At 40.7% G+C, this 24,977-nt stretch overlaps 1 protein-coding gene and 1 long non-coding RNA gene across 4 annotated transcripts in view; one reads left to right on the top strand and one right to left on the bottom strand.

Annotated features, from left to right (window-relative positions):
• Window positions 1-24,977, top strand: part of LOC120802263 — a 171,716-nt gene that overhangs the window by 30,456 nt on the left and 116,283 nt on the right. The gene's annotated exons all lie outside the window — the stretch shown is intronic.
• On the bottom strand, window positions 18,262-19,970 carry msx2b (muscle segment homeobox 2b). Its single transcript, XM_040149868.1, has 2 exons — window positions 19,462-19,970; window positions 18,262-18,899 (listed from the first exon to the last, which is right to left on the bottom strand). Exons 1-2 carry the CDS (start codon window positions 19,868-19,870, stop codon window positions 18,445-18,447), a joined length of 864 nt encoding a protein of 287 aa, XP_040005802.1. The 5' UTR covers window positions 19,871-19,970; the 3' UTR covers window positions 18,262-18,444.

Genomic DNA, 24,977 nt, shown 5'->3' with positions numbered 1-24,977 from the left:
TAATCCCCTGACAGTGGAGCTGCCTTCTGAGAATTATTTTTACCTATTGGAGATGGTGAAGAAGAGGACTTTGTGCCTTAGTAAATGCACTTCCTGAGTGATAGCGTGTAGTTAATTATCCTGCCTAATTTTCCCTCACTTCTCAGCCATGAAACATCTTTAAAAGGATTTTTTGTCATATGAAATCATATGAGGATAGAATATTCAAATTTGTCTGGAATGGTAGACTGTAAAAAAAAAATATATAAAATTTTTTTTTTTTTTAAATGAACGGAACTTGTATTTTTAAATATATAAAAATAAAATATATAAAAAATATAAAAATTTAGGCACACAGGTTAATTTAAAATCTTAGTGTCAATCAATTAAATTGTACTTGACTGAAAATCTATATTTAGGAAATTGTTCTCTTGAATATTTTAAAATGTTCCACCCTTTTGACTGGGCTGCTTTTGTTTTAAGTCACGGATCACTGTATCCCAGTTTCAATCATTCCTGTCCACTCTGATATTAGGCAAAACTACAGACCATCTTGCAAATAGGATCACACCATCTTCGACACCTATCAATAATGTAGTAATGACTCTTGTGTACTCATGGGTTGTCAGCATATTGACGGGCCTTGTTGCTGGTGTCATCCCAATGCAAGATGGTTCCTAGTTCAACAAACAAAGGAACGCTTGTTCTTGCTATCAGGAGGTCACCATCATGTTTTCTAGTTTCCAATGTGTGGAATATGTCTGTTTACACATACCCCCAATGGTAGTATGAATAGAGCCAAATCTGTGTCTACAGTCTGCGTCCGCAGTCTACTTCCGTCTGAGGGCATGTGGAAACCATTAACTAGCGTTAGGAGGGAGGAAAGAGAACAGTACAGGTACAACATAGCGATGTATAACAATAATGAGACTAATAATAAAACTAATAATAATGGGGTGAATAATACTAATAAAACAAAAAATATAATAATAGTAATGATAATCATAATAATTGAAGCAGTGGGTGTTTAGTATGATCATGGCCAGTGGGTGGTTTGTAGTCACAGAGCCAGACTCTGCAGCACCAGGGGCACAAATACCTGCAGTAAGCGACCAGAGGAGAGAGGAGAGAGATGAGAAAGCACAAAACTACGGTAGAGAGAAGAAGTCAAGCTAGTAACGAGCATCGATGCGACATGAATGCATACAGATGGAGAGGAAAAGGAGGAGAGAGGAGTTTGGTAAATCATTGGAAGTCCCCCGGCAGTCTAGGCACATAGCAGCATAACTACATGGTTGTTCAAGCCAAGCCTGAGCCAGTCCTAACTATAAGCGTTATCAAAAAGGAAGGTTTTAAGCCTACTTTTAAACGTGGAGAGGGTGTCGGCCTCCCGGACCCAACCTGGAAGATGGTTCCACAGTATAGGAGCCTGGTAAGGCTTTGCCTCACATTCTACTTTTGAAGACTCTAGGAACTATGCAGAAAGTATGATAGATAGTCTGACTGGGAAAGAGGCCTTGCAGGCTTCAATGATGTATGAAAGAAGGCCACAGGTCACTCTGTGACAGCGACCACCATTCCTCTGATTTCCAAAGCACATTTCTTCTATCAAAGATCCTGGAGGAGATGTAGAGTAGGCAAACCTGTGGAGGGCAGGGAGAGGAGAGAGTGTGGTGTGAGAGCGATTGGTTATAGGTACATAAAGTGAAAATGAATTAAAAAATAATTTAAATTTATTTGTATGACGAGGACCACGTCATACAAATAAATTTGTATGACGTGGCCCTCGTCAGCCTCTGCAGCTCTCACTTCAGCAGGCTCAGCAAATAGTTGCTCTGGACTAAAAGACAGTTGGGAGAGCTTCACTCTCTCTGTCTGGCCTGTTGTTCAAAAAAAAAAAAAAACAACAACAATGTTAAGTAAAGAAGTAAAAACAATCCTCAAAAGTTTAACAAAAATGTGACGGAAGATAGCTCAACATGATGCCTAAATAGGCTCAACTGAACTCAAAGCTCATCTAATGTAGTCTTAACGTAGAGTAATGTTTACCTTCAGGGGGGCAGAGCTGCTCTTCCATGCTTTCTTCATTTTTTTGAAATATTTCTTTCTTGCAGGTCTCTCAGTTTTGCTGAGAGACTGCAAGAATCAATGCCCTCCAATGTCTTGACGGCCTGCTCAATGACTTGGGCAACGATCCTGTTCGCTTCCTCAAAGCTGGCTGAGGTGTTGCACAAAGAGGAGGCAGATGAAGCTGCCTTCCTGCTATCTTCTGACCTGGTGCAGAGTCTGGAGGTTGAACCTGTCTCAGGGATCCTAATGTCCTCGCTTTTATCGAAATCTTCTCCCTCTTTCTCTGAGATATCTAGATCAATAGATATCTTAGAGAAAGAGGGAGGACACACATTGGACAGGCTTTTTATGGCCTGTCCACCAGATTCAGTCTTGTCATTTTCTTCCTGGCTTTTAATTAGCAAGACTTGAATTGTTTGGGCCATGGAAGTCTGACTAGGGGCTTTCTCAAGGGCCTGTGAGCATCTGTCCGCCAGGTCAGAGCTTTAGTCACTCTGGAAGAGCACAGAGCAAAAAAGATGAGCGAATAAATGTTTTCATTTAATAAAAATCTCCTTTGCCAGTCTCTATTGCCAAGCTTAATAACACTACAGTGATTCAACTTTCAATAAAATCAGTTAATGAAAGCTTTTATATTAGTTGCTCTAAGCAAGCAGTGTCGGGTAGAAAGAGGAAGTGATGCGTTTTCTTTCTTGCAGCTTTAACAGGATGCACATGAAATAAACAGAACAAGAGCTAAGTATTTAGTGTGACTAGCCATGCCCTCCATTGCTAGCAATAAAAGAACATCATAAAGAGACATAAAATCCCAAGAAAACAAACCTCACTTTACCCTGATACCACTGTTTGACAGCTAGGTGATGTCACTAAAGAGACATACAAACCAGGGTGTAGCCACACCAACGCCTGTTTGGTGATTCAAACCTAATAGAGCCCTCCATCCATTTGTTTTCCATTTACCTCATAAAGCTGAAGCAGGTTCCCTTCAACCACTCTGCTACCTCTTTCACACCTCCTGTCCTGCCACTTTCCATTAGCATTCCCTGTTCAAGGGCCGTATGAAAGTGAGGAACACACCAGTCCTAGCATGTCGCCTCTCAACAACTCAGGTCAGTTCGGAGCTGGCAGACTGGATAGGTGTTTACTGGGCTAGATTTCCTTTTGGATTGATGGATAACTGACTGGCTGGCTACTTGACTGCCCGGCTTGCCAGCTGGTTATGTAAATGCATTGCTGGCTGGCTGAAGAAATGCCTTCAGGGCGTATGTCTCCCCTCAGCCTCTCCCTCTTTCGTCCTTTCTGTCCCTCTTCCTGTCTCTTCTTTGCTCCCTCCTGCCCTCCCCGGCCGAAACTAAACAGCAGCTGCACCAGAGGTAGGAGTGTCAGAAAGTGCCACAACTGTGTTCCTCTCTGTTTTTAGGCAAGTTCCTAGAATAGAACAGTGTTCACAGCGTGTAGAGTGGAAGCTAAACCCCAGAGGCTAGCCGGTTCACTGACATCCTCTATTCAGGAGCAGTGGTACTTAAGCTAGCTGCCACACACACACACACACACAGACACACACACACACAGACACACACACGCACAGGCCAACTGGGTATCTAAACAAAAAGGAATGAAAGTGTACACGCTTGCGTCCATAATTGAGCACAGAGACGCATGCATTCACAGACAGAACATAAATATTCACACACACTCTCTCACACACTTGTATGCAAAGAGCAACAGATCGTGCCAGATAAGATTTCATTCTTCTTTAATATTGAAGAAAAAATACTCTTAGAATTATTTATTGATAGTAGCTATTTTAAACTGAAATGGTAGAGATTTCCCTTCCAACTGCCTTGTTAATAATAATAATCAACGACACAACCATAAATGAAACTTGATTTGTTTGGAGTAGGAGGAATAAATTAACTGGCTGTGTGGTCGGGACTTGTCAGTCATGGCCTTCATGTCACCATGTCTCACCATCATTGTTGCTCCTGAATTCCTTTAAACCATCCATTAATTCATCCATCTATCCATCCATCTGTTTATCAACACTATACAGCCCTATATGGCAACCAGGCTACAAAATCTTGTTGAAAGCCTTACCAAAAGAGTGGAGGCTGTTTTATAGAAGTAGTTTTCGATTGAGATGTGCAGCAGTCACATACAGCATATGGTATAATGGTCAGATGTCCATACATGCGTACATACTTTTTTTTTTTTTTTTTTTTTTTTTTAAATGTGTTTTCTAATGCTTATTCCTCCTCAGGACTGTTCGGACACTTATCCCAGTACATTATGGACAGGAAATTTAGTACATCACATAATCCTGTTTAACTCTGGTAGCTGTGTGAGAAACCAACTTACAGCCAACCATTTTGTTTGACAGGAAAACGAAGAATTCCATTTACTTGTTTTGCAAGAGCTGATGTTGGTCATGCAACACGTTGGCACCTAGTAATGCTGGTTGCCAACAAGCATTATTATCTCAACTGCATCAAAATGTAAATGTACCTATTAGTTGGTGAGTTTGTCTTGTTTATATAATTTGTTTCTAAGATGTGGTTTATAGTGGGAGGTGCAAGAGTAGTTGTAGATGACATTACTGCAGCCCACCTCCTGATTTGTAGTGATAATTTTCTTGGATTTAGTCCCCTCCTTCCTTTCAAGAGTAAGCGATACCATTTCTTAGCCATGAAATCATCAAATGGGAACAGGCAAGGAGAAATCTGTTGGCCCCAGATAAATAAAACCTCATAAAAAGTAAAGATTAAAGCACAGAAATAACAAGAGGGAAGTCTATTTTAAAGATGACAAATGGATAAACTCTAAAACTGCAAGAATGCCCGACTGTATATCTTCAGAAACCCCTAGGTACTCTTCAGATGTTAACAGCTCTTGTCATGTTACATTGCTCTTTGAAAGGTCACACACAGCAAATTGCCCTTGCAATGGTACGAAAAGGGCCAAATGGGCTTTGTTAGACTGACAAAGCAGGCACCCACCGCCCTCAGGTCATCATGCCTTTAATGTGACGCAGCAGTGGAGAGTCCTGCTGACTCTTAGGGATGCACTATGTGTAGGATGCTGACTGACAGCCAGACCCTCCTGCTGTATTTGCTCTTCAGAGGTGCCAGTGTGGGAGGTCTTCCCTCCTTCCTGTGAATCACATACACATATATCCATCCACGCAAGGGCATCTGACCCTATGAGAGGAAATGTGGCTAATGAAATCCCCTAGGTTATTGTACACGCACAGCTGGATGTAAAAATCTACAGAAATACTGTATGCTGTAGTGTATGTTTTGAGCCCGTTTTCTGTGCCTGTGCCAAATTTATTTATCAACTACAGGCAAAATTGATTTGTAATTGTGCAGTACTAGTCAAACATCTGGACATGCTTGATAATGAGTTTTTGATAACTTTTTCATCTATATAAATATATCATTTAAGATCATTTGAGCTAACGCTGACACCCGTGGTCTGAAAACAACAATTAGCAGCAAAAGTTAACTACTAGGTATATCTAAATGTTTGAGTGGTACCGTATGCTTTTATCTTGTTTTTAAGCATAAATCAATGTAAATAAGTGCTGCAATGCTGCAATACCTTTGCTTACCTTGCTCTACATAGGCCAGCTCTACAACTTTACACTCACAGGTCCTGAGTAATGAATTCATAAAATTAGACACATGAACATTGCACTTACTTTTTTCAGGTATTTGTTCCTCCAACATTGCTCTTTTTCTTTTTCTTCTTCTTCTTCGAATTAATGGCATATTAGGCACAATTTGGCACAGTACAGCTGCCCACGATATACAATCATTTGATATAATGAGTCAGGCTCTCTCCAACCTTGTTCCACTCATTCTCAGCCAATTAGTTTCTCAACCAAAAAGTCATTGTGACTAGTTGCTCCACCGGAAAGCTTATCTAAAAGATTTGTTGTTGCACACACTGCTATTGCTTTGCTTAAAAATAACACATTGTTCATCGGAAGAGGCCAAGATGAAAAGTTAGCATGAGAAAAAGCATGTGTGGCGTGAGACCGTGAGGTCTGTGTCAATAGCGTGACTCACAGGCTCAGTGCGTGGGAATTGGCAGCCCTGCTTATAGTGACGAAGGTTTCGGCAAACTTTGTAGTCCTCCTCATTTCTACAGACCTTTGGCCCCTTTTAACTCATTGTTGTTGCAAGTTTCTTCTCTTCAACCCCATCTTCATCAATCACGTTTTCAGCAGCAGCAGGCAGCTCTTTCCAGCAAAACGTTCTGGTAAACGAGCTATACACTACCTGGATAGCACCAAACAGCAGACAGAAAAATTTTGCCTCTAGCTCGTAAAGAAAGAACAACATCTAACATTGGTAGTTAAAGGCCTTGATATAGTGTGTTTTTCAGGAGTGGGCATAGACCAAAACAGAGCAGGAGAGTGAATTTTGGACTTTCCTCCATCATGCGGATAGAAACATGACTCCTGTGTGCCAATATTGTTCTGCTTTCTCCTAGGTGGATAATTAGGCACTTTTTTTGCAAAGATTTTAGCTGAAACAACTGTTCAAAGCGATGATATCCTAGAATGTTTGTCAGGTTATTTGTGGAGTTATTCTACCCTCAAATAAACAGAAAAGACAATTGCTATATGTTCATTACAAACTGATATCAATGTTTCCCACACATAGACTTTAGTTGGGCAGGCTGCCCAGGTATATTGAATATACTGAAGAAATGAGTGGAGAAACAAAACAAATGCAGATGCTTCCACGCAGGTGCACTGCATGATACAATTAAGCAGTTAACATCCAATCATGCTCTGTGGCATGTATAAAAATCCTGAGCGGGCCCAGTTGATTTTGCATCATGATGGCAAGAGGGAAAGATCTAATTGGCTATGATAAAGGGTTCATTGTTGGTGCACAGATGGGCGGCAGCATCAGTCAATCAAAAACTGCTCAACTGGCTAACTGGGTTAAGATCTGGTGACAGCAAAGGCCATAACATATGAATTACATAATTTTCATACTCATCAAACCATTCAGTGACCCCCCTCGTCCCCTATGGATGGGGGCATTGTCATCCTGAAAGAGACCTCTCCTATCAGAAGAGAACTGTTTCATCATAGGACAAATTGATCACTCAGATTAACTTTGTATTGATTTGCAGTGACCCTTCCAAGTGGATCCAAACCATGCCAGAAAAATACCCCCTATAGCATAACAGAGCCACCGGAGCCCCTTGCTGTTGGGGTGAAACATTCAGGCCTGTATTGCTCTCTCAGTGAGGTTTCTTGTCGAGAATATGGTGAAGGATGACTCATCTGACCATATCGCTTTTTTGCACATCTCTGTAGACTGGTCCCTGTGGTTTTTGCTCCACTGAACTCTCAAATGTTCATTCATCTTTGTAATGAGAGGTTTATGCAGTGCAACCCTAATATAATATCCCTCTCTATGCGATTGCCGACGGACCATTCTTGCTGACACAGTCTGATCACGTCCTGCACTGACAGTCTCGGTCACTTGAGGAAGAGTATGTCTTATGTTTTCCTTGCGTATCGCATCAATGCAAGACCATCACGGTCATCAAATGTGCGCTGTCGATCACAATTTCTGACCCTATTTACTGACATCTTTCCCATAGATCTAAATGCAGATGTCACTTTAGTCACTGTTCCTATTCAAACACTAGCCAGTTGAGCAGTCTTTGTGACTGACACTCCTGCCATCCGTGCCCCAACAATGAAACCTCTTTCATAGTCACTTAGATCTTTTCCTCTTGCCATTTTCATACAAAATTAGAATCAACTGGGCCCGCTCAGCATTTTTAGACATGCCACAGAGCATGATTGGATGTTACTGGCTTAATTGTATCATGCAGTGCACCTGTGTGGAAGCAGCTGCATTGGTAATGTTTCTCAACTGAATTATTCAGGTTTTTCCTTTTAATTTTTCATCCGTCTGAGTATATACACATATATACTGTATATATGCACCATTTAGCCAAAACATTAAAACCGATAAGTGGTAATAATGTTGTAAAAGCAAGTATTAGTAAGTGGCTCACTAGCCTGGACTGCACAGTACAGTCTTATTATTATCAAAGGAAAATAGCAACATAAGCCCAACATTGAGTCATTTCCAGATGATTGATGACCTTGAGGAGATGCTATCCATCAAAACCTCTGCTCCACTACCACTCAGATTTGTGCGCTCTGTCAATTTTTTGTTTCTTTTAAGATTGTATTATTATTTTATTAAGGGCTCCATCATTCCTCTTTACCTCTACGTGCTCATCAATTCAGCTTTTCGTCCTTTTTTTTGTGTGTGTGTGCTCTTACTGGTGGTGCCACTTTATTTTGAGCACCTCAGTTCCTCATTCACAAAGGCAGAAAAGACCTAGGGGCAGAGGAGGTTATCAAGAAAAAGGTTATCATCATACGTCTCTTCTTGAGGTAATAAGGTGTCCAGGAAGGACTGAATGTGTGACTTCTTACTGTATGTTCAGTTGGGATACTTTACAACCGGAGGAAAATACATTATTTTCACCATTCTGCTAGAGCTCTTACACTCTTAAACATTTATTTCAAATTCTGTGTGCCAGCAGATTTGTGCTTGTTTTTGACATTAGAATGGCTCCACTGGTAACTATCCTTTCATTTAATCTCTAACAGAGAGTGTGAAATTGTATGCAGGTTTGTGTGAAATTGTATGCAGGTTTGTGTGAAATTGTATGCGGGTTTGTGTGAATTTATGTATGTGTGAGTGGTAAGTCAACTAATGTAAAATGAGGCTTGTCCTGTTTATCAAGGAGTGTGTTTTTTAAAGTACAATGCTTACTCGCTTCGTGCTACATAAAAATTCACCATAATCTCGCCTATTTTCTCTTGATGTGCTTGACCTCTGTGTTTTATGTTAGCACACTGACCTACAGAACAAATAACAGTACCTAAACTATATCCCACAAGCCATTTCCAATTCACGAATCTGTTATTTTTCTGTTCAGTTCCACTACCCGGTTTGAAGGTGATAAAATCCCCTTTTGCTTTGCAGACTGGCACATGCAGCCAGATATATATACAGAATTTTATTGCATGTATTGAAACACTCGCTCTCTCTCACTGGCACACACAGACACACCATTGTAGCACTGTGTGATTTGGCACAGCAGTGGCACCCTGGACAGACTTCACAGTTGCAGTCTGTTGGACTTATGGCGACACTTGAAGGTAAACTAGTGTGTGCTGCCTGGTGCTTACAAGTCAAAGTGGATCAGGAAACACAGGAAACACAATGGTATGGAATGGTAACAAAATGTATATTCATTATAAAAAATAGTGCTTGCAGTATTGTACTATCCAGTATACTGCAAATTGAATAGCTAATCTGGTGGTGAGCTAAATTCTTTGTTACACCGTGTAGGATCATCTACAAAACTGGTAAAAATTAAAAGTTCATATTTTACCACATAGAGCTTTAGGCCTTAAAGGATAGGTTTGGAATTTTTCAAATCCATCATAGAACTATATATACTCACATACTATGTGTGTGTTGGTAGAGTTATGGGTGACCTTAATCATTTTTCCCCTCTATACTGGGCAGGAATCCATTCCTTTATTTTGCGACTACACTGTAAAAGAAAAGCGGGACAACACATTCCTCGTTTTGTGCAAAAACTGCACAGCAGTGGTCCAGTCCCTGTGCTTGTAAGCAGTTCCTGGAGGTTCCTATAAGGTTGGGTATGGCAAAATGTTTGTGAGCGTTTGTGGCTCCCTAATACCCAAACTCTTACTGTGGTACTCTGAGGTCTTTCTTTTATGGAGAAAGAAACCTAGAAAATGTAGGCCCAACGTAGAACACCATAATATTCAAGGATACTATTATGAACCTTGTGAAGTGACTCTTAATTGAATCCCATGAAGTAGTGAGGACTGACTGAAAACTCATTAAACTGAGTTTTGAGTCAAACAGTTCAATCGTTTTCTAAAACTCTTCTGTTATGAGAAGATTTTGAGGGAAGCCTTTATGGTACCTAAATGAGCATAAAGGTCGTGTGTCCTTACCCTTGTATATGACCCATAGGAGTGTTTCCTGAAATAGCACCCCTACGGTGGCAGAAATACCGGACCGTCGTTGTCACAGTAACTATAATAGACATGTGGTTAGGGTTGTTTAGGTTTAGGTGCAAAAATGACTTGGTTAGGTTTAGGAAAAGATCGTTTGAAAGTCCTGTCCAGTCCATCTATCAACAAACAAACCTACTCCTGACGTGGATTTACATTTTGCTCTTTATACTGCATCACCTGAATTCCTCCTTTGCTCCCGCCATAATTACTACAGCTTCTAGAGGTTGCCTATCAACAGAACATAACTATGGGTCATAATAAGCTGGTTGCAACCAATGGGCTGGAGGAGGACAGTCTCTTCTAGTTATACCTTACATATTTTAAGAGTTCATACACACATTTGCGTTCTTGCACTCCCTTTTTATTCTCCCTCACACACACAAACACATACGTAAAAATATTGAGTCAGAACAGTAAAATTACATTTCATGTACAAATGGTCAAAGGACTGTACCGTGTGTGTGTGTGTGTGTGTGTGTGTGTGTGTGTGTGCGTGTGCGTGCGTGAGATTTTGTCTTATATCAACTATACACCAATACCCTCTCACACGCACAACCCTTTAATCCCTTCCTGTTCACGTGTACTACAGCACGCACACACACTTATCACCTGTGTCCCCCCCTGCTGATGCCATCCCTGTAGAACCTGTGCACATCCATGTGCATAATTCTTCCTAATGAGCGAGACAGAGGGATAAACGCAGGAAGCAATCACATGAAATCATATATGTGAATCTATAAATAGCATTTATCCCGCAGCAATGTTCTCACACATCATATGGCTTCAACAGCCTGCAAATCACATGGCCCAAAACTCGATTCAAAACCGACCTGATGGCCTGTGACTCTAATTTACTGCTGAAACGACATACTGCTTCACAGTTGGAGTCAAGACTATTACTGCTTTCTTTTTCCTTTTTAAAGGCAAGGTATTGACAAGGTGACATTTCTACTATTCAGTCTGAGAGGTTGCAATATGCATAAAGGCTTAAGTTGAATTAGAATTTGTGCCCCTTGAAATGTGTCTGCCAAAAGCTAATCAGCTCCTATTAGTGTGACTGGGAACGAGGCAGTGGAAGAGAAGATGAGGCAACAGCACAGTGACAACAAAAAGTATGTGTGTGTGTGTGTGTGTGTGTGTGTGTGTGTGTGTGTGTGTGTGTGTGTGTGTGTGTGTGTGAGCGAGTTTGTGTAAGACAGTGACGGGGAGAGTCTCGTGTGTGTGTGTGTGTGTGTGTGTGTGAGAGAGAGATGGCATTGCAGTGGTATGTGTGGCTAGCTTTCTTTTCACTGTAACGTCAGTCTCTATCTCTGTGACATTCATTTATGATGTAAAAAAGGTGCTTGTGTGTGTGCGTGTGTGTGTGCGCGCGCACATAGTTGTGGTAGCACACATGGCAAACTCAATCTGTGACAACTCAACTCCTCTGTCTTCTCCTATAAAGTAGTGAAGGTTAAATGGTTTGAGGATGTCAGAAACACAAAGGTAGAGGCACTCAAACTCGTACTCTCGCTCCCTCTTTCTCACACACACACACACACACACACACACACACCCTTTAAAGACACTCAAGGATGCAAAAAGCATTCCCTCAGCCAAATACATACACTCTCACACTCCTGCAAACACTGGTATGGAGGCATTCTGCTGTGTAAACAGGTCTTGGAGCAATATGGGAGTGCATAAATATGCCAGTGTGTTTTCTTCTCCCTGTGCAGCAGCATCATTTGCATTTTTAAAGACTTATTCTCAACTCGCTATTCACCAAAACATCTCAGGCTAGGCACAATCTAAACGGATGTGAGCAGTTTTGACTCAGACAAGATCTCTGGCTCTTTTTAATTTTTTTTTTAAATTCATTTACTTGTTTTTTTTTGTTTTTTTTTTTTTTTTTTTTTTTTTTGGACCATTGACAGGTACAATTTTTGTTCAGTCTTTTTTTGCTCTATTTTAAGAACCGCAGCCAAATGAAAGCCATCTGTTTTAGGATGGAGTCCGGCTGCTTGCTAAGTTTCATTGATGCCCAAAGAGGCTACTCCTGCTATACTTTTGTTGTTATAGTGACACCTACTGGATAAAAGAGGGAACTTCATCCTTACTGTCTTTCAAAGCGATCTCATCCCTCTCTCCCATTCTGCTTTACCCTTCCATTTGCAAATACTGTAAATAGGCAAAGATGTGTCTGCATGAACATTGCTTTTTGTCCTCTTTACAGAGTTTAGATTTCCAACACGTTTACTCTTAGTGGTCAAACTGAAACGACACCGTCTTTTTACAGCAGCGGAGAACGTCATGAAGGTTACATCACTCTCATTAAACAGCCTAATTGATTTATGCATTTGAAAAAGGTTGGATTTAGCTAATAGCCCATGAAGGTTGTCTCATAATCTGAGGCAGCTGATTTTTTTTTTTTTTTTTTTCCTCTTTAAACGACAAGCTTGTGTGGGGGCTGGCAGACTGCGACCCACCAATGATATTATAGAGGTGTTTTAAGGATTCTTTTAGAATCCACGTCTCAGGTTTCTTTAGAGGCCTGAGTCCTTTCCCACCTCCCCTTTTTTTTTTTTTTTTCTCCTTTGCAATAAATATTGACTTGGTTAAGAAACTCAACAATGGATAATGGCTTTAAGCTAGATTCACCTCATCAGTGCACTTACTGTGTGTTTGTTGTAGTCAGCGTACCATTATGAAATGTCACTGACTCTTTTTGGCTCTCTGTGTACTTGCAGACTCCACAGACCTCTGGCATAGTTTGGCTGGAACTAGCTGTTTGTTTTTGACAGCCTTTTTTTTTTTTTTTTTTTTTAATTTTATTCTGCTTATGTACCATTTATCTGAAATAATCAACAAAATGCCAGGCAGCTGCTCTACTCTAGTGTTTTCCATATGAATTTATTATATAGCACCAGCAGGACTATGTGTCCTCCCTCAAAATAGAACAGCTTAACCACTTTACCACAGCCACTCAAAATTTGACGTGAAGAGAGTTAATTCAAAATCAATCAAACCCAGAAATCAGCATCGGCCTCTTAGCTTCCTGTACAAGTGTTACATCAAGTGGGGCAACGATTAGCTGAGAGGCCTCAGTGGTTTCAGATCAGCGCGCATCACATTTGCATTAACAGCTTATTCATGACATCAAAGGCGCAGTGTAAGTGATATAAATTGCCATTACCAGTGCTTTCAGACGCCTCTTTGAGGTTTGATGGCTGAGAAATGCATTTAAGCGTGACTGTGATCAAGGTAAAATGTAGATCCTTCTTGTTTATGAGCCGCATTAGTGGGTTTATCAGTATTCTGTGTAAACACTGTTGAATAAGTAATTTCATAAAAGTGACGGTTCATGAACAAATTGAGAGATGCCTTTTTTTTTTTTAAACTAATCATCAGACTGTCTATTCATCTAATCTGTGTGTGTGTGTGTGTGTCTGTGTGTGTGTCTGTGTGTGTGTGTGTGTGTGTGTGTGTGTGTGTGTGTGTGTGTGTGTGTGTGTGTGTGTGTGTGTGTGTGTGTGTGTGACCACTTGCGTGACCACTTGCGTGTTCCAATCAAAGCCCGATTCTGCTTCAGTCTCTATTTTTCGTTATGCAGTTAGTTATAAGCGGGACATAGACATAAGCAGGAACTCCCACAGCGAGAGACAAAATGCCTAATCTAAAAATATGTGTCTCACTTAATGTGAAGATTTTACTGGAATTTACACATAGTCTTCAGATGTGCTGTTTTGATCAAACATGCAGAATATGGAACAGTATCAAGAGCCAAATTAATTGAACTGATACAGCATTAAACAATGTGTGTAGTTAATTGCTGTTGTCTTCTCATGAAAAATTACATTGGTTTAAGCCAGTTAAAACCCGCATTCATTAATAAATCAATCATTCCTTTTGGAATGATGTAAGTTGTTGTTTTAAAGATGCAAACTACTGAGTCGCTAGGGTTTGATTACAGCTGGGTAAATATTTAATTTGTTGCAGGAGATAGAAATGCAAAGCACAAAAACACAATAAGAAAATAACTGGTAAAACTTCCATCATGTTTGTTTTGTACTGTGTGTCTTTGTGTGTACTTTTGTGTTGGTGCGACAAAGAATTTCCAAAGAAGTTTTCCGGAAATTCTGTGTGTGTGTGTGTGTGTGTGTGTGTGTGTGTGTGTGTGTGTGTGTGTGTCCAGCGTAATCTTCAGAAGCTTTGATTGTCCTCCTCTTCCACTGGCCAGCTCCGGGCAGTTTCCCTACATCTGCTAATGTGTGGCTCTCGAGGGATATCTCCACAGACGACACAGTCACAAACAGACACAGACAGACGGAATTCTTGTGCATCATGTCCTAGTCTTTACACGGAAACTCACAGGGGGTTTCTCTTTGTTTCTGGGAGGTGCTGCCCAAGGCCTCATTGGTATCTAAAAACAAGTTTTAAAAGAGAACAGAAAAACCAGCTGCAGAGAACGATAATTGTTAATCTGTAATCTGCAAGAGCGAGAGAAGAAATTACATTAGACTAGTGAGAATATACTGCGAAATACACATTTGCATTTCTCAAACATTCAAGTCTGTTCAGTAAACTATGAACTGCTGGTCCTGATGTTTTGCTAACACTGGAAAAAAATGCTTCTGTGCCATTGTGGCACAACATTATAAACATCGTTTTTTTTTTCTTTCTTCTGTTCTAACACTTTACAGTTGATGAGCTGAACTCAGTGTTTTTGTAGTTGAGGATCATTTTTTGAGGGTAAATGGCCTGTCATTAAGTCAGTTGTTTTATGTATTTGAAAAAGACGAGAGCCTCCTCCCGAGGGCTGCCTCCTACAGCAGATTTTTGTAACAAACTCTGGTGCTCTAATAGGGTGACGGAGTCCTGTAACTAAGCTCATGTGACTAGTGATGTGACTGATGTTAGTAGCATCTTCCCGATTCGAAGTTGCGGCCCCAGCTCAGGAATCCCCCTCCAGCTCCCCTGAAGTGATAATGACTTTTACTTTATTCCATCAAATTAGTCAGTTCAAGGTTTATTTGTTCCTTCATTATGCTCATTGTACATGTGTGAGATTTTCATGGAGCAACACGCCGAAACTTACCTTTTAATTAATTATTTAAGCACGTGTTATGGGGAAGGAATCAACACGGAAACTGTGGGAGAATTGGCCTCCCAAACAGGTCAGCAAGGCAGGCAGAAAAAGAGGAGGGGAGGGAGTATGCATTAACGGAGTCCTTTAATGCAGAGAAAATAAAAAAAAATGTAACATGCTCAATTTACATCTAGGTTACATCTAGATATATGTAACCTATCAGTAAGCCTTTTTGTGTTCCTTTTGCCTCTTAGTGCCTCCATTGGAGCATAAATTGAACATATTAAACATTTTTTTCTTTTCTGCAATGAATGGCTCCCTTACTTTTCTCTAGATGTTATTATAAGAGCATAAGCGGGACACAAAAGATTAAATTCTTTAAAAAAAAATCAAATAAAAAAAAAATGAATAAAACACCCATGACTGATTCTCGACAGAGGTTTTAGAGCTCGTACAATAACAGCATCCACTCATATTTCTTGTAGTATCTAGTCATATTTTCTCTGAAGATGTCTTGTAGTTGGAATATCATAGATGTGACCCTGCAAAGTACTGAATGGAAATGTATCTGGAGCCACGGTTTACTGAACTGCACTTTCAAGCATAAGCTACTGCGCAGTCTGTGTGTTAGAATTAAACTTTGTTTTGTAATATGCATTTTTTTTTTTATGTCAGCCCAGAGTTTAACAGACTTTTGAAAGAGAGCTTTGAGGTTTTGTTTCCCAGTTACTATCATCAGCCTGACGCACACAAACCAATTTTACTCAAATGGTGCTTCACAGGGCAACAAGGGTAAACCGTGAGGAGGAGGAGTTTTTCCCATGATGCCATATCACAAACGGCCACTAGAGGAGGTAGGAGACAAGCACATGACTTGCAGACAGAGAACTGCTCACAGTTGGTCTTCAGGAAACACACTAAACCACAAACATAGCCAGTCACTGTCGGACCGACAGCGACTACCAATGACAAATACAGGTCTGCGGTGCTAGTGACAGCCCTCCAAACAAAAAGACTGAGAAGCTGTTCAATTCACCGCTGAAATACAACACCCTTCCAGTAAGTAGCATAAAACGTGATGTTTCACAGCGGAGACGCTGCTGCCAATCTGCCCCTAATTAGGCTGATTGCTTGCTACTCCTTCTTGCCTGTCTGCCTGGTCTCTCTGCCTTGTTCTGATTAAAGGGGAACCTCATAAATACGCTGCTGCCTATAAAAAGATTTCCTCATCACATCAAAGTCACACGGAAGTTGTAAACTGCTCTTATAATTGCAACACAGCACAGGCCCCCCCTTTTTTTTTTCTTTACTTTTTTTTTGTAGAGTCCCCACATGCCACCAAACGCACCCTGCGGCTCTGTAAAAACTGACGCTAAGCTGGAGTGGTCTGGTCGATCCCGACTAATTCAAACCTTAGTCAACAGCGGTCATTAATATTAAGTTTAATGGGGCAGCAAGAACACGATTCTGATGAGGCTAAGAGCAGGAGCAAACGAGTGAGGTTCCCTCCAACAAGCTAAAATTAAATATATGAAAATAATGCAAATTAACAGCTCTCCCCCAAACAAATTGAACGATTATTATGGATTGTTGCCAACTAAATAAACCGTACATGTTACTGCTGGTAGCTCGTGAGATTTAGAAACACTAGGATTAAAACAGAAGTAAATTAATGATTCACGTTGTTTATCCCCAATTGTCAACCCAACCACCTATTGTAGAGATAAATGCTGTTGTTAGTTCTCACGCTGCCGTTGTAACTGCTAGGGAAACTAGACAAACTCAGTATTGGTCATAAATAAAGAGAGAATGATTGCCAGGAGGACAACAGAATGTATTTCTGTATAAACACTGTAAAAGTGTAACTCAGATTTGAAAAGAGGGAGAGAAAAAAAAAAAAAAAAAAGTACGACCAGTGTTGTAAATGACAGCTCAGTAATAACGGGAACTATCTGTAAAGTTGGATAATTTATGGATATCATTTATGGTTTGTCAAACCTTGCCTTGAAATGACCACTGTCTGATGTGAAACACAGAGACGGCATGGAACCACACAAACACGCACATGAATGAAGAGCCGCTGTATCTGCACGGGGCCGAACAAGAAGAAAAAATGCAAAACAGCTGCTTGGCAAATTACTTAAAATAAGACTTTTTTTTTTTTTTTAAAAAGATCATCAGGGAATGTAGCTGCACATGTTTACACATTGCTACTTTATTTTTTATACATAAATTTAAGTGTCATTTATTTAAAGGAAACAGTCTGAAAGGCTTTAATTATTTTGTTCATCTGAATGATAAAACATTTTCTGGAAAAACTGCATAGTATATAGGCCCTTTCAAAGGGGTGCTCAGGAAGATGAACAATATAAATACAATTTTGGGTCAGACATTTTGTACCATATTATATCATAAATACACAACAACAGGCATTCATCCGTCTCCAGCACTGTATTTCTAAGGAGAATAAATATGTCTAAACTCTATTAAGGAAATAAATGTTTTTATTGCTAGGAGAGAGAAAACATCAACAAAGCTGTCATTGCAATGGCATGAAGTTTTCATTGTGATGATTGAACTGAGGGGTTAAAATTTGCTCTCTCGACAACACCACAAACCTGAATCTGACGTTGTTTCTTTTGTTGGGTTTTTTTTGTTTGTTTTTTTGTTTTTTCAAGGCAGACACGTTTGTAGAATGGAAATTCAAAGAATGCTTCAGTGATATGTTTTATTTGGCCTGAGTTGCTGAAACGCTCATTCACCCATAGAAGTCTACAAAGTGTCTGGATATTAAGGCCCTTTTCAACACGAGGCACTGTATCTTAGGAGTAAAAAGGCTTCGGTGAACAGTGGCAGTCTGTACTTTTGTGCCCAGTGCACGTGCTTGCCCAGCTCAATTATTGCAGGAGTAAACAAGTGAAGAGTATAAACAGCTGGACAGTAACACCCCTCCTCCTATAGACAAGTCATGTAAACAGGCAGTCCAAAGGGGCAAGAGGACATATTTTTCTTACCCTCGCTGTGGGGGGAAAAAAAAAAAGATTTTCTAATTAGACTTGAAGTGCTCAGAAAGTTGATTCAAGCACTCAAGTAGATATATTATAAACACTGTTTTATAAAAAAAAAAAAGTCAGCCACAAATCCTCTGTGTCCATTTTTGGGAATCCTTGGAAATGTACCGAAACCCATTTCACCGAAGTCAAAGATATTTCCATTTTTATGATAAGTGGTACATGCTGTAGCCCAGGGGAGCAGCGTACAGTCCTAAAGGTGAAATGGGGAGTATGGGCCTGTGGTGGTGGTGATAGGCAGAGTACGACTGTCCGTACAGTGACATGGCGCCCAGCGACAGCGGTAATGTAAAGCCAGGGTGTAAAGCTCCAGCGGCCGCGGCCGCCACTGCAACCGTCTTAGCATCAGCGGCCATCTTGAGTTTCTCCAGCTCGGCCTCCTGGAGCCTCTTGGCTTTTGCCCGGCGATTCTGGAACCAGATCTTCACCTGGGTCTCTGTCAGGGTCAAGGAGGAGGAGAACTCGGCCCGCTCGGCGATGGACAGGTACTGCTTCTGCCTGAACTTCCTCTCCAGGGCCAGGAGCTGAGACGTGGTGAACGGAGTGCGGGGCTTCCGGTTGGTCTTGTGTTTCCTCAGCTGGCAGGCAGGACTGATGTGACCTGGGAGAAAGAAGAACCGGTAAAGATTTTAGGAGGAGGATTTGATTTGCAAAGGTATTAATTCATTTGACTTTCAATTGAATCCTGTCGATTTAGTGTGGACTCTTAGTGTCCTCCTTGTGGGCCATGTACTGTTCAGTTGGCTTTACTTCAACAAACGTTCATTTAACTTGAAGTTGACAGTTGCATGGAGGGACACACTTTATCTTATATGCTACATTTTTATTAATAAGTACTTCCTCTCACATTAACCCCCCATTATAACGAATATCTGAGCCGTTGGCTCACTTTGCACAGCCTACTGGATTGTATTTGCTTTGTGCCAGTCTCTAGCTGTCCAAACAGGGACACATGACTGCAGCGCAGCCTGTGGAGAATCGTGTTCTAGTAAACTATGAAAAAACTCCGTCCATATTCAGCCTACTTGTTTACTTGTTCAAACGTAAAGGCAACTTCGATATCGTGGGCTGCAGGGACAGTACTTGAGAAAAAGAAATGCTGATGAAATTATCTCCGAAATCAGACAAGTTTCATCATGCTTATTAGTGCGAGGTGAGCTTACGGGGATGCGTGGAGAACGCGCTGTTGGGGCCCCAGGGCGCGCAGTCCTCACACTCTGATGCCTCGGATTTTATCGGCGACGAAGGCGCAGCCGTTGAGCTCTTTCGGCTCCCCCCGGGAGGACTGCACGTCTCTCGACACAGATACAGAGAGTTTAAACCCGTGGGGCGCACCGCCACCGAAGCTCCCTCCGGTTTACAGCAGGTGGACTCTCCGCCGCTGCGGCCGTCCGTCTTCCTGCCGGACATGAGCGCCTCCACGCTGAACGGGTGATGCCGACGCACCGCCGGGGACGTCTGTTCCTTCGCCGCCCCCTCTGCCAAGGCCACACGGTTACCGTCCTCCTCGGGCGAATTGGACTCCGAGTCGTTGAAAGTCTCCCGAGAGGCCATCTCTCTTCCAGGTCTCATCCGCGCGTACGGGACAAAAGTTGCGGCCAGGTGAGACTCGCTCCGGCGAGCGCAGTGTTATGGAGCTGTCAGGTACTAGTCTGCGGGGGTATGTAGACGCATCACGTTGACACGGCTCAACTTTGACCAATCACTGCCGCCCAAAATGTTTATGAGTGGGCAGATGTTGCCTTCACGGACAGTCGGAAATAGAAAACGCTTGTTTTGTTTTGAGGAATGCAGGGCATTAGCCCCTGCAACATGTATTATTATTATTATTAGTGTATTATTGTTATTGTTATTTATTATTATTAGTATTATTAGTATTAATGTTATTATTATTATTATTTGATGATAATAATAGTAGTAATAAAAGTCAGTGAACGGTCACCAAACAACTTTAATGTGCATCAGGTCATTTTCATAGGTTTTTTTTGATCCCATCTAGAAGGTTAGGTAGAATAGCCAAACGACCTAAGGGGTCACAGAGTTGGTCCAAGGAGGTCTTCACTCCGCGTGCAGGAGGGAAAAAAAATAATTGAAAAAGTTGTTAATTCCATCTTCATTTAACTAATTTCAACTGAGATACGTCTATTACAATGACAATTGTGACCAGAAGTTTAAGCTCTCCTACAGCTGTTCTCTGCAAACAGCTGTTCAGTTTTGTATCATAACAAAGTTGTTGTTTTTTTTTGTTTTTTTTTTAAATCCAGATGTGTGTCAAATAAAACTTTAAGGGTCTGTAACTGTAGATTTTGTTCTGCTAAAATCAAGATTTTGCTGAAAACTTGAGGACACAGGTTGCCCTCATGTTGCCTCTTTGGTTGATTAAATAAATTCAAGGAAATGGGCTGCAACAATAATAGCTATGCCACGACATTATCACATGGTAGGCTTCGGTAGTGGATTAGTTCTAACTCTAATCTCATGAGACTGCATGTGTAAACATGGGCCCCATGCGGATAATTATGGAGAATTATACTGGGGTGAAACACTGATCCCTTTTCTTCTTTATCTCTCCTTCTGATTTGTTTGCTCTTCCCTTTATTGGGACTTTCCATTTGTAACTCACGATGCTGTTGTGTGCTATGTCAGTCCGGCTTTAAAAGAAGGTTGTCACACTCAAATTACAGAGTATATTACTTCACTAAATTACAGATTTAGCTTTTAAAATCCTCAGCTCGGTCCAGCTGGTGTTTGGACACAAACTAGATGAGACATTCACATGCTTCACAGTTGTCTATAGTCAACTCATTCATCTTCTCGTCCTATGATTCAGTCCCATTTTCTACACACATTAGACATAAAGTAACTCATTGTGTTTCTCATTAAGTAACTAATGGAATTTTCCACGCACAATTTCACGTTATGTCAGATGAAAGTGCCCGAGTCCTGATGGAGAACATTACACTTGTGCCAGCAGTTTATCGGAAGAAACAGTCCTTTGATGATGGTAGAAATATTTTAAGCTGAAAGGATGTTTCACTTATCGTAAGATTTTTTTTCCCATGGTCATGCTTGTTTAAGTAATTCCTTATCTGTCGCCTAATTGCTCATATTTAACACCCAGACCATTGCTAATTAGAGCCGTTCTGTCTCTGAATGAGAATTAATCACTATTTCACATCACAAGGTCCGATCCACAGTCAGAATCTGCCAGTGTCTAAGTGGTAGGTGCAATGAGCGCGTGCACTTGTATGTGTGCCTCCTTCATACGCAGCCTACGGCCGTGCAGAACTATTGCCGCCTCCGCTCCCACAAGAATAAGCTGCTTTTTGAAGGCAAAAAGAATTGTCTCACTTGAGAACTTCAGAGAGAAATAAAAACATTCACAAGTTTTTCCTTTTCAATTTAGCCATTCTTTAAAAAGCGAACACTATATTTTTTGCAAACACCTGAGGATAGATTTATTCACAGTGAATGCTCGTTTTTTTTCCGGATTTTTTTTCTCCTGCATTTTCATGTGTAGCCATCAGGCCCGAGTACCTATGTCAGACTGTGCAGGCGGACTCATTTCCCAGGAGACTGCTACTGCTGCCTTATTAAAGTGGGGTTATTTCACAGACAATCAGAGGTTTGTGAAGGCGCCAGTGAGCGGCCAGATGAAAGGACCGACTCCTCAGGGGAGAAACTGTTGGTTTTTTTCTTTCTTGCAGCTCTGTTCAGGATCCCTTCCTCCGTCCTCACCCCCCCCTCTCTCTCTCTCTCGCTGTCTCTGTGTCCCCGCAGGCACCTTGTCAGTCATTATTCAAAGAACTCGTTCTTGGCTGAGTGTCAGTGGCATGTTTCCTTCTTTCTTCCCTCTTGTCTTCATCCTTGCACTTTCTGATTGCTAACTTTAATCGTGAATCTTTATCTGGTGCATTTTATTTTTCCTTCATTCCTTCTTTACTCCTTTCTTTCTGCCTTCTATCTCTTCCCTCATAATATCTGTAATATCTGTCTTTTATCTTCATCCTGACCCTCTGTCCTTCCTTCCTTGCATCCCTTCTTTCTTTATTCTGACTGTAGTTGGCTCATTCAGTCTGTCCACCCTCTCCATCTTTCCGTTTTTCTCACCATATTTGATCTTATTGTAAACATTAAAAAAAAAATCTTGTTACAGGTTCATCCATCAGATGAGAAATCTTTGAAAAAGTTGCCATAAAACAGGCAGTGTGCTCAGGGTTGGGTCTAAAAAGGGAGGGCATAATAAAGTAATCTTGATAAGTGCAGCAATCTATAACAATAGGGAAACTGCCGAAGATATTGCAGATATTTTAATCACAGAAACTGCTGGCACTCATTTAATTGTGTTATTTGGAAAATGCAACCCATCTGGCTCCAATGCGAGCTACAGCCTGTATTGACAACTCATCCATAAAAAAAGTCAGGGCCAAAGTAATACCAAATCTGAGGTGAATTTCTCTTAGATGCGCTTTGAATGTCTGAGGGCATGTGAACAGATATAAATAAAATACTGTTTACTAAATGCATTTTAAATATAATTTAGCATGCATGTAGAAGAAGGAGGAATAGAGGAAGGAAGGGAGGAAGGAAGGAAGGAGGAGGAGGAGGACTGGTAGAAATGAGAGAGGTTCTCTCTTGGGTGTAGCAAAATTACCCACACATCCCACTTCCTTCTTTCCATAATATCATTTAAGCCTGATAATAGCGAAAGCAATTTGTCTGAGCATGTTTTTTGTGTGTGTGTGTACGTGTGTACTGTGTGGATGTTCGTACTGTGTGTGTACAGTGTGTGTACTGTGTGTGTACTGTGTGTGTACTGTGTGGATGTTCGTACAGTGTGTGTGAGGTTGTGTGTCACAGAGAAGCTTGAGAAGCCTCTGGTTGTGTGGGTCGGGCACACCTCAGAGCATTGTAATTACAGCAGAAGCTTTGAAGTGGTGGAATGTTTGGTTGGGATAATCAGCAGGCTGGGCCGCACTCACACACTATTTACATTCCCATTAAAACAGTCATTCATGCCATCACACCAGCAAATTTTACTGTCTATAATGATACTTACTTGGTACGAAGTTGAAGAAAGCAACATGTAAACTGTGATGGGTTACATTACTAAGATTAGTGACTTTGCAGTGCTGTTACAATATGTAAATTTATGTAATCTTTTATTTCTAAATGTATGTAACAGTATTCGCTTGAAGTTTGTCTTGAAGTTTGCTGCTCTTGTTATTGTGAAATCTTCCTTAGTTTAAGACCTGGAAGCTGTCAAGATGGAAAAAAAAAAGCTGAAAGCTGGCTCATTACTGTGGATCCAAATAGATTAAAATAAACTCATCCACTGTCTACAAATTGAACAGTGAATACGTTATTCAATATGTTTTTTTTTTTTAAAGTATGTTTTCGGTCACTTTTTGCCTTTTGTTTAATGGTGCACAGTAGAGATGTGACAAGACATGAGGGGAGAGAGGAAAGGACTTGGAATAGGGATGTTGTGATCACATGGCTTATCTGAAACAAGGGTGTAAGGATAGAGGGTGTTGTATTGCATGTTCTAACAATGCCCTTTGAGGCAAATTTGTGATTTTGGCCTATTAAAATAAAATTGAATTGACATGGTTAGATGTCTTAGACCTGTAGGCCACCAGAACGACCACTGCAGTCCGTTTACTGGTATTCTAATTTACAATAATACATTTACAATATAAGCAGTACATAAACATTGAATAAATTGTTCGTTATAACGTAATTGTTAGTGTATATATATCTATGACTCCTCCTTTTGACACCCAAGTGGAGCCTGGTATATAACCAGACAATGAATGACATAGTATATGACACATGATATAGTAAAACACATTTGTAATAATATAAAATATGCCTTCATAGGTGAAGTTATAATTGCTGACAAATACCATTCATTAATAAACACTTAAAATGTGCTATAGTTGCACACAACTACATTATAGTGTGTCGCTAACCATTTATTAAATGTTTGTATACTTCACGTATTTGTGTTTCTCTGGCATTTCCAACCAGGAAGTAATGATGTGGTTGATAAAATTAGCTGCGTTTGACTGTTATCTAACCTAAAATTTCCACACTAGTAAAACCGAAACTTCATTATCAAATTTTTTAAAGATATATCCTGTTTGAAAACATTAACGTGGACTACACAACTTTGCAAAATGATAACACAGTATCATAACCACCATATCTTCATGACATGATTTCATTGACATTTGATAAACACTAATATTAAATTATACCTCAGTCCTGCTTTGTACAGCATGTCTGTCACCTAGACACATCAAGGCACATATGTATGCCCATGCTGTACAAAAACACACAGGCTGCATAATATTGTCCACACAGTTAAGTCACATTCTTCTCAGAAAGACTAGTAACTTGTCAAACCAGTGGGACATGTTGTAAATATTGACTGACACACAGACACATGCACACTAAATATAATCACATTGTTTTGACTTGGATCCAAATTATCTTAGTGCTGTCAGCCACCCCTCCCTCTCTCTCTCTCTGTGTCTTTGAGCTAGCTAAGCCCTCAGAACCTCCGCCTGTAATGCACCTAAATGACTACCTTGATGGCTACAATGGCGCCAGGGCCAATTAGCTGTTAACACTGGAGACAGATCTATTCAGAAGCCAGAGAACGAGGCCTCCT

Source organism: Xiphias gladius, chromosome 17 (assembly GCF_016859285.1).
Source record: "Xiphias gladius isolate SHS-SW01 ecotype Sanya breed wild chromosome 17, ASM1685928v1, whole genome shotgun sequence".
Taxonomy (NCBI): Eukaryota; Metazoa; Chordata; class Actinopteri; order Istiophoriformes; family Xiphiidae; genus Xiphias; species Xiphias gladius.
Note: the sequence above shows the minus strand (reverse complement) of the source record. Positions and strands in the feature narration are given on the sequence as shown.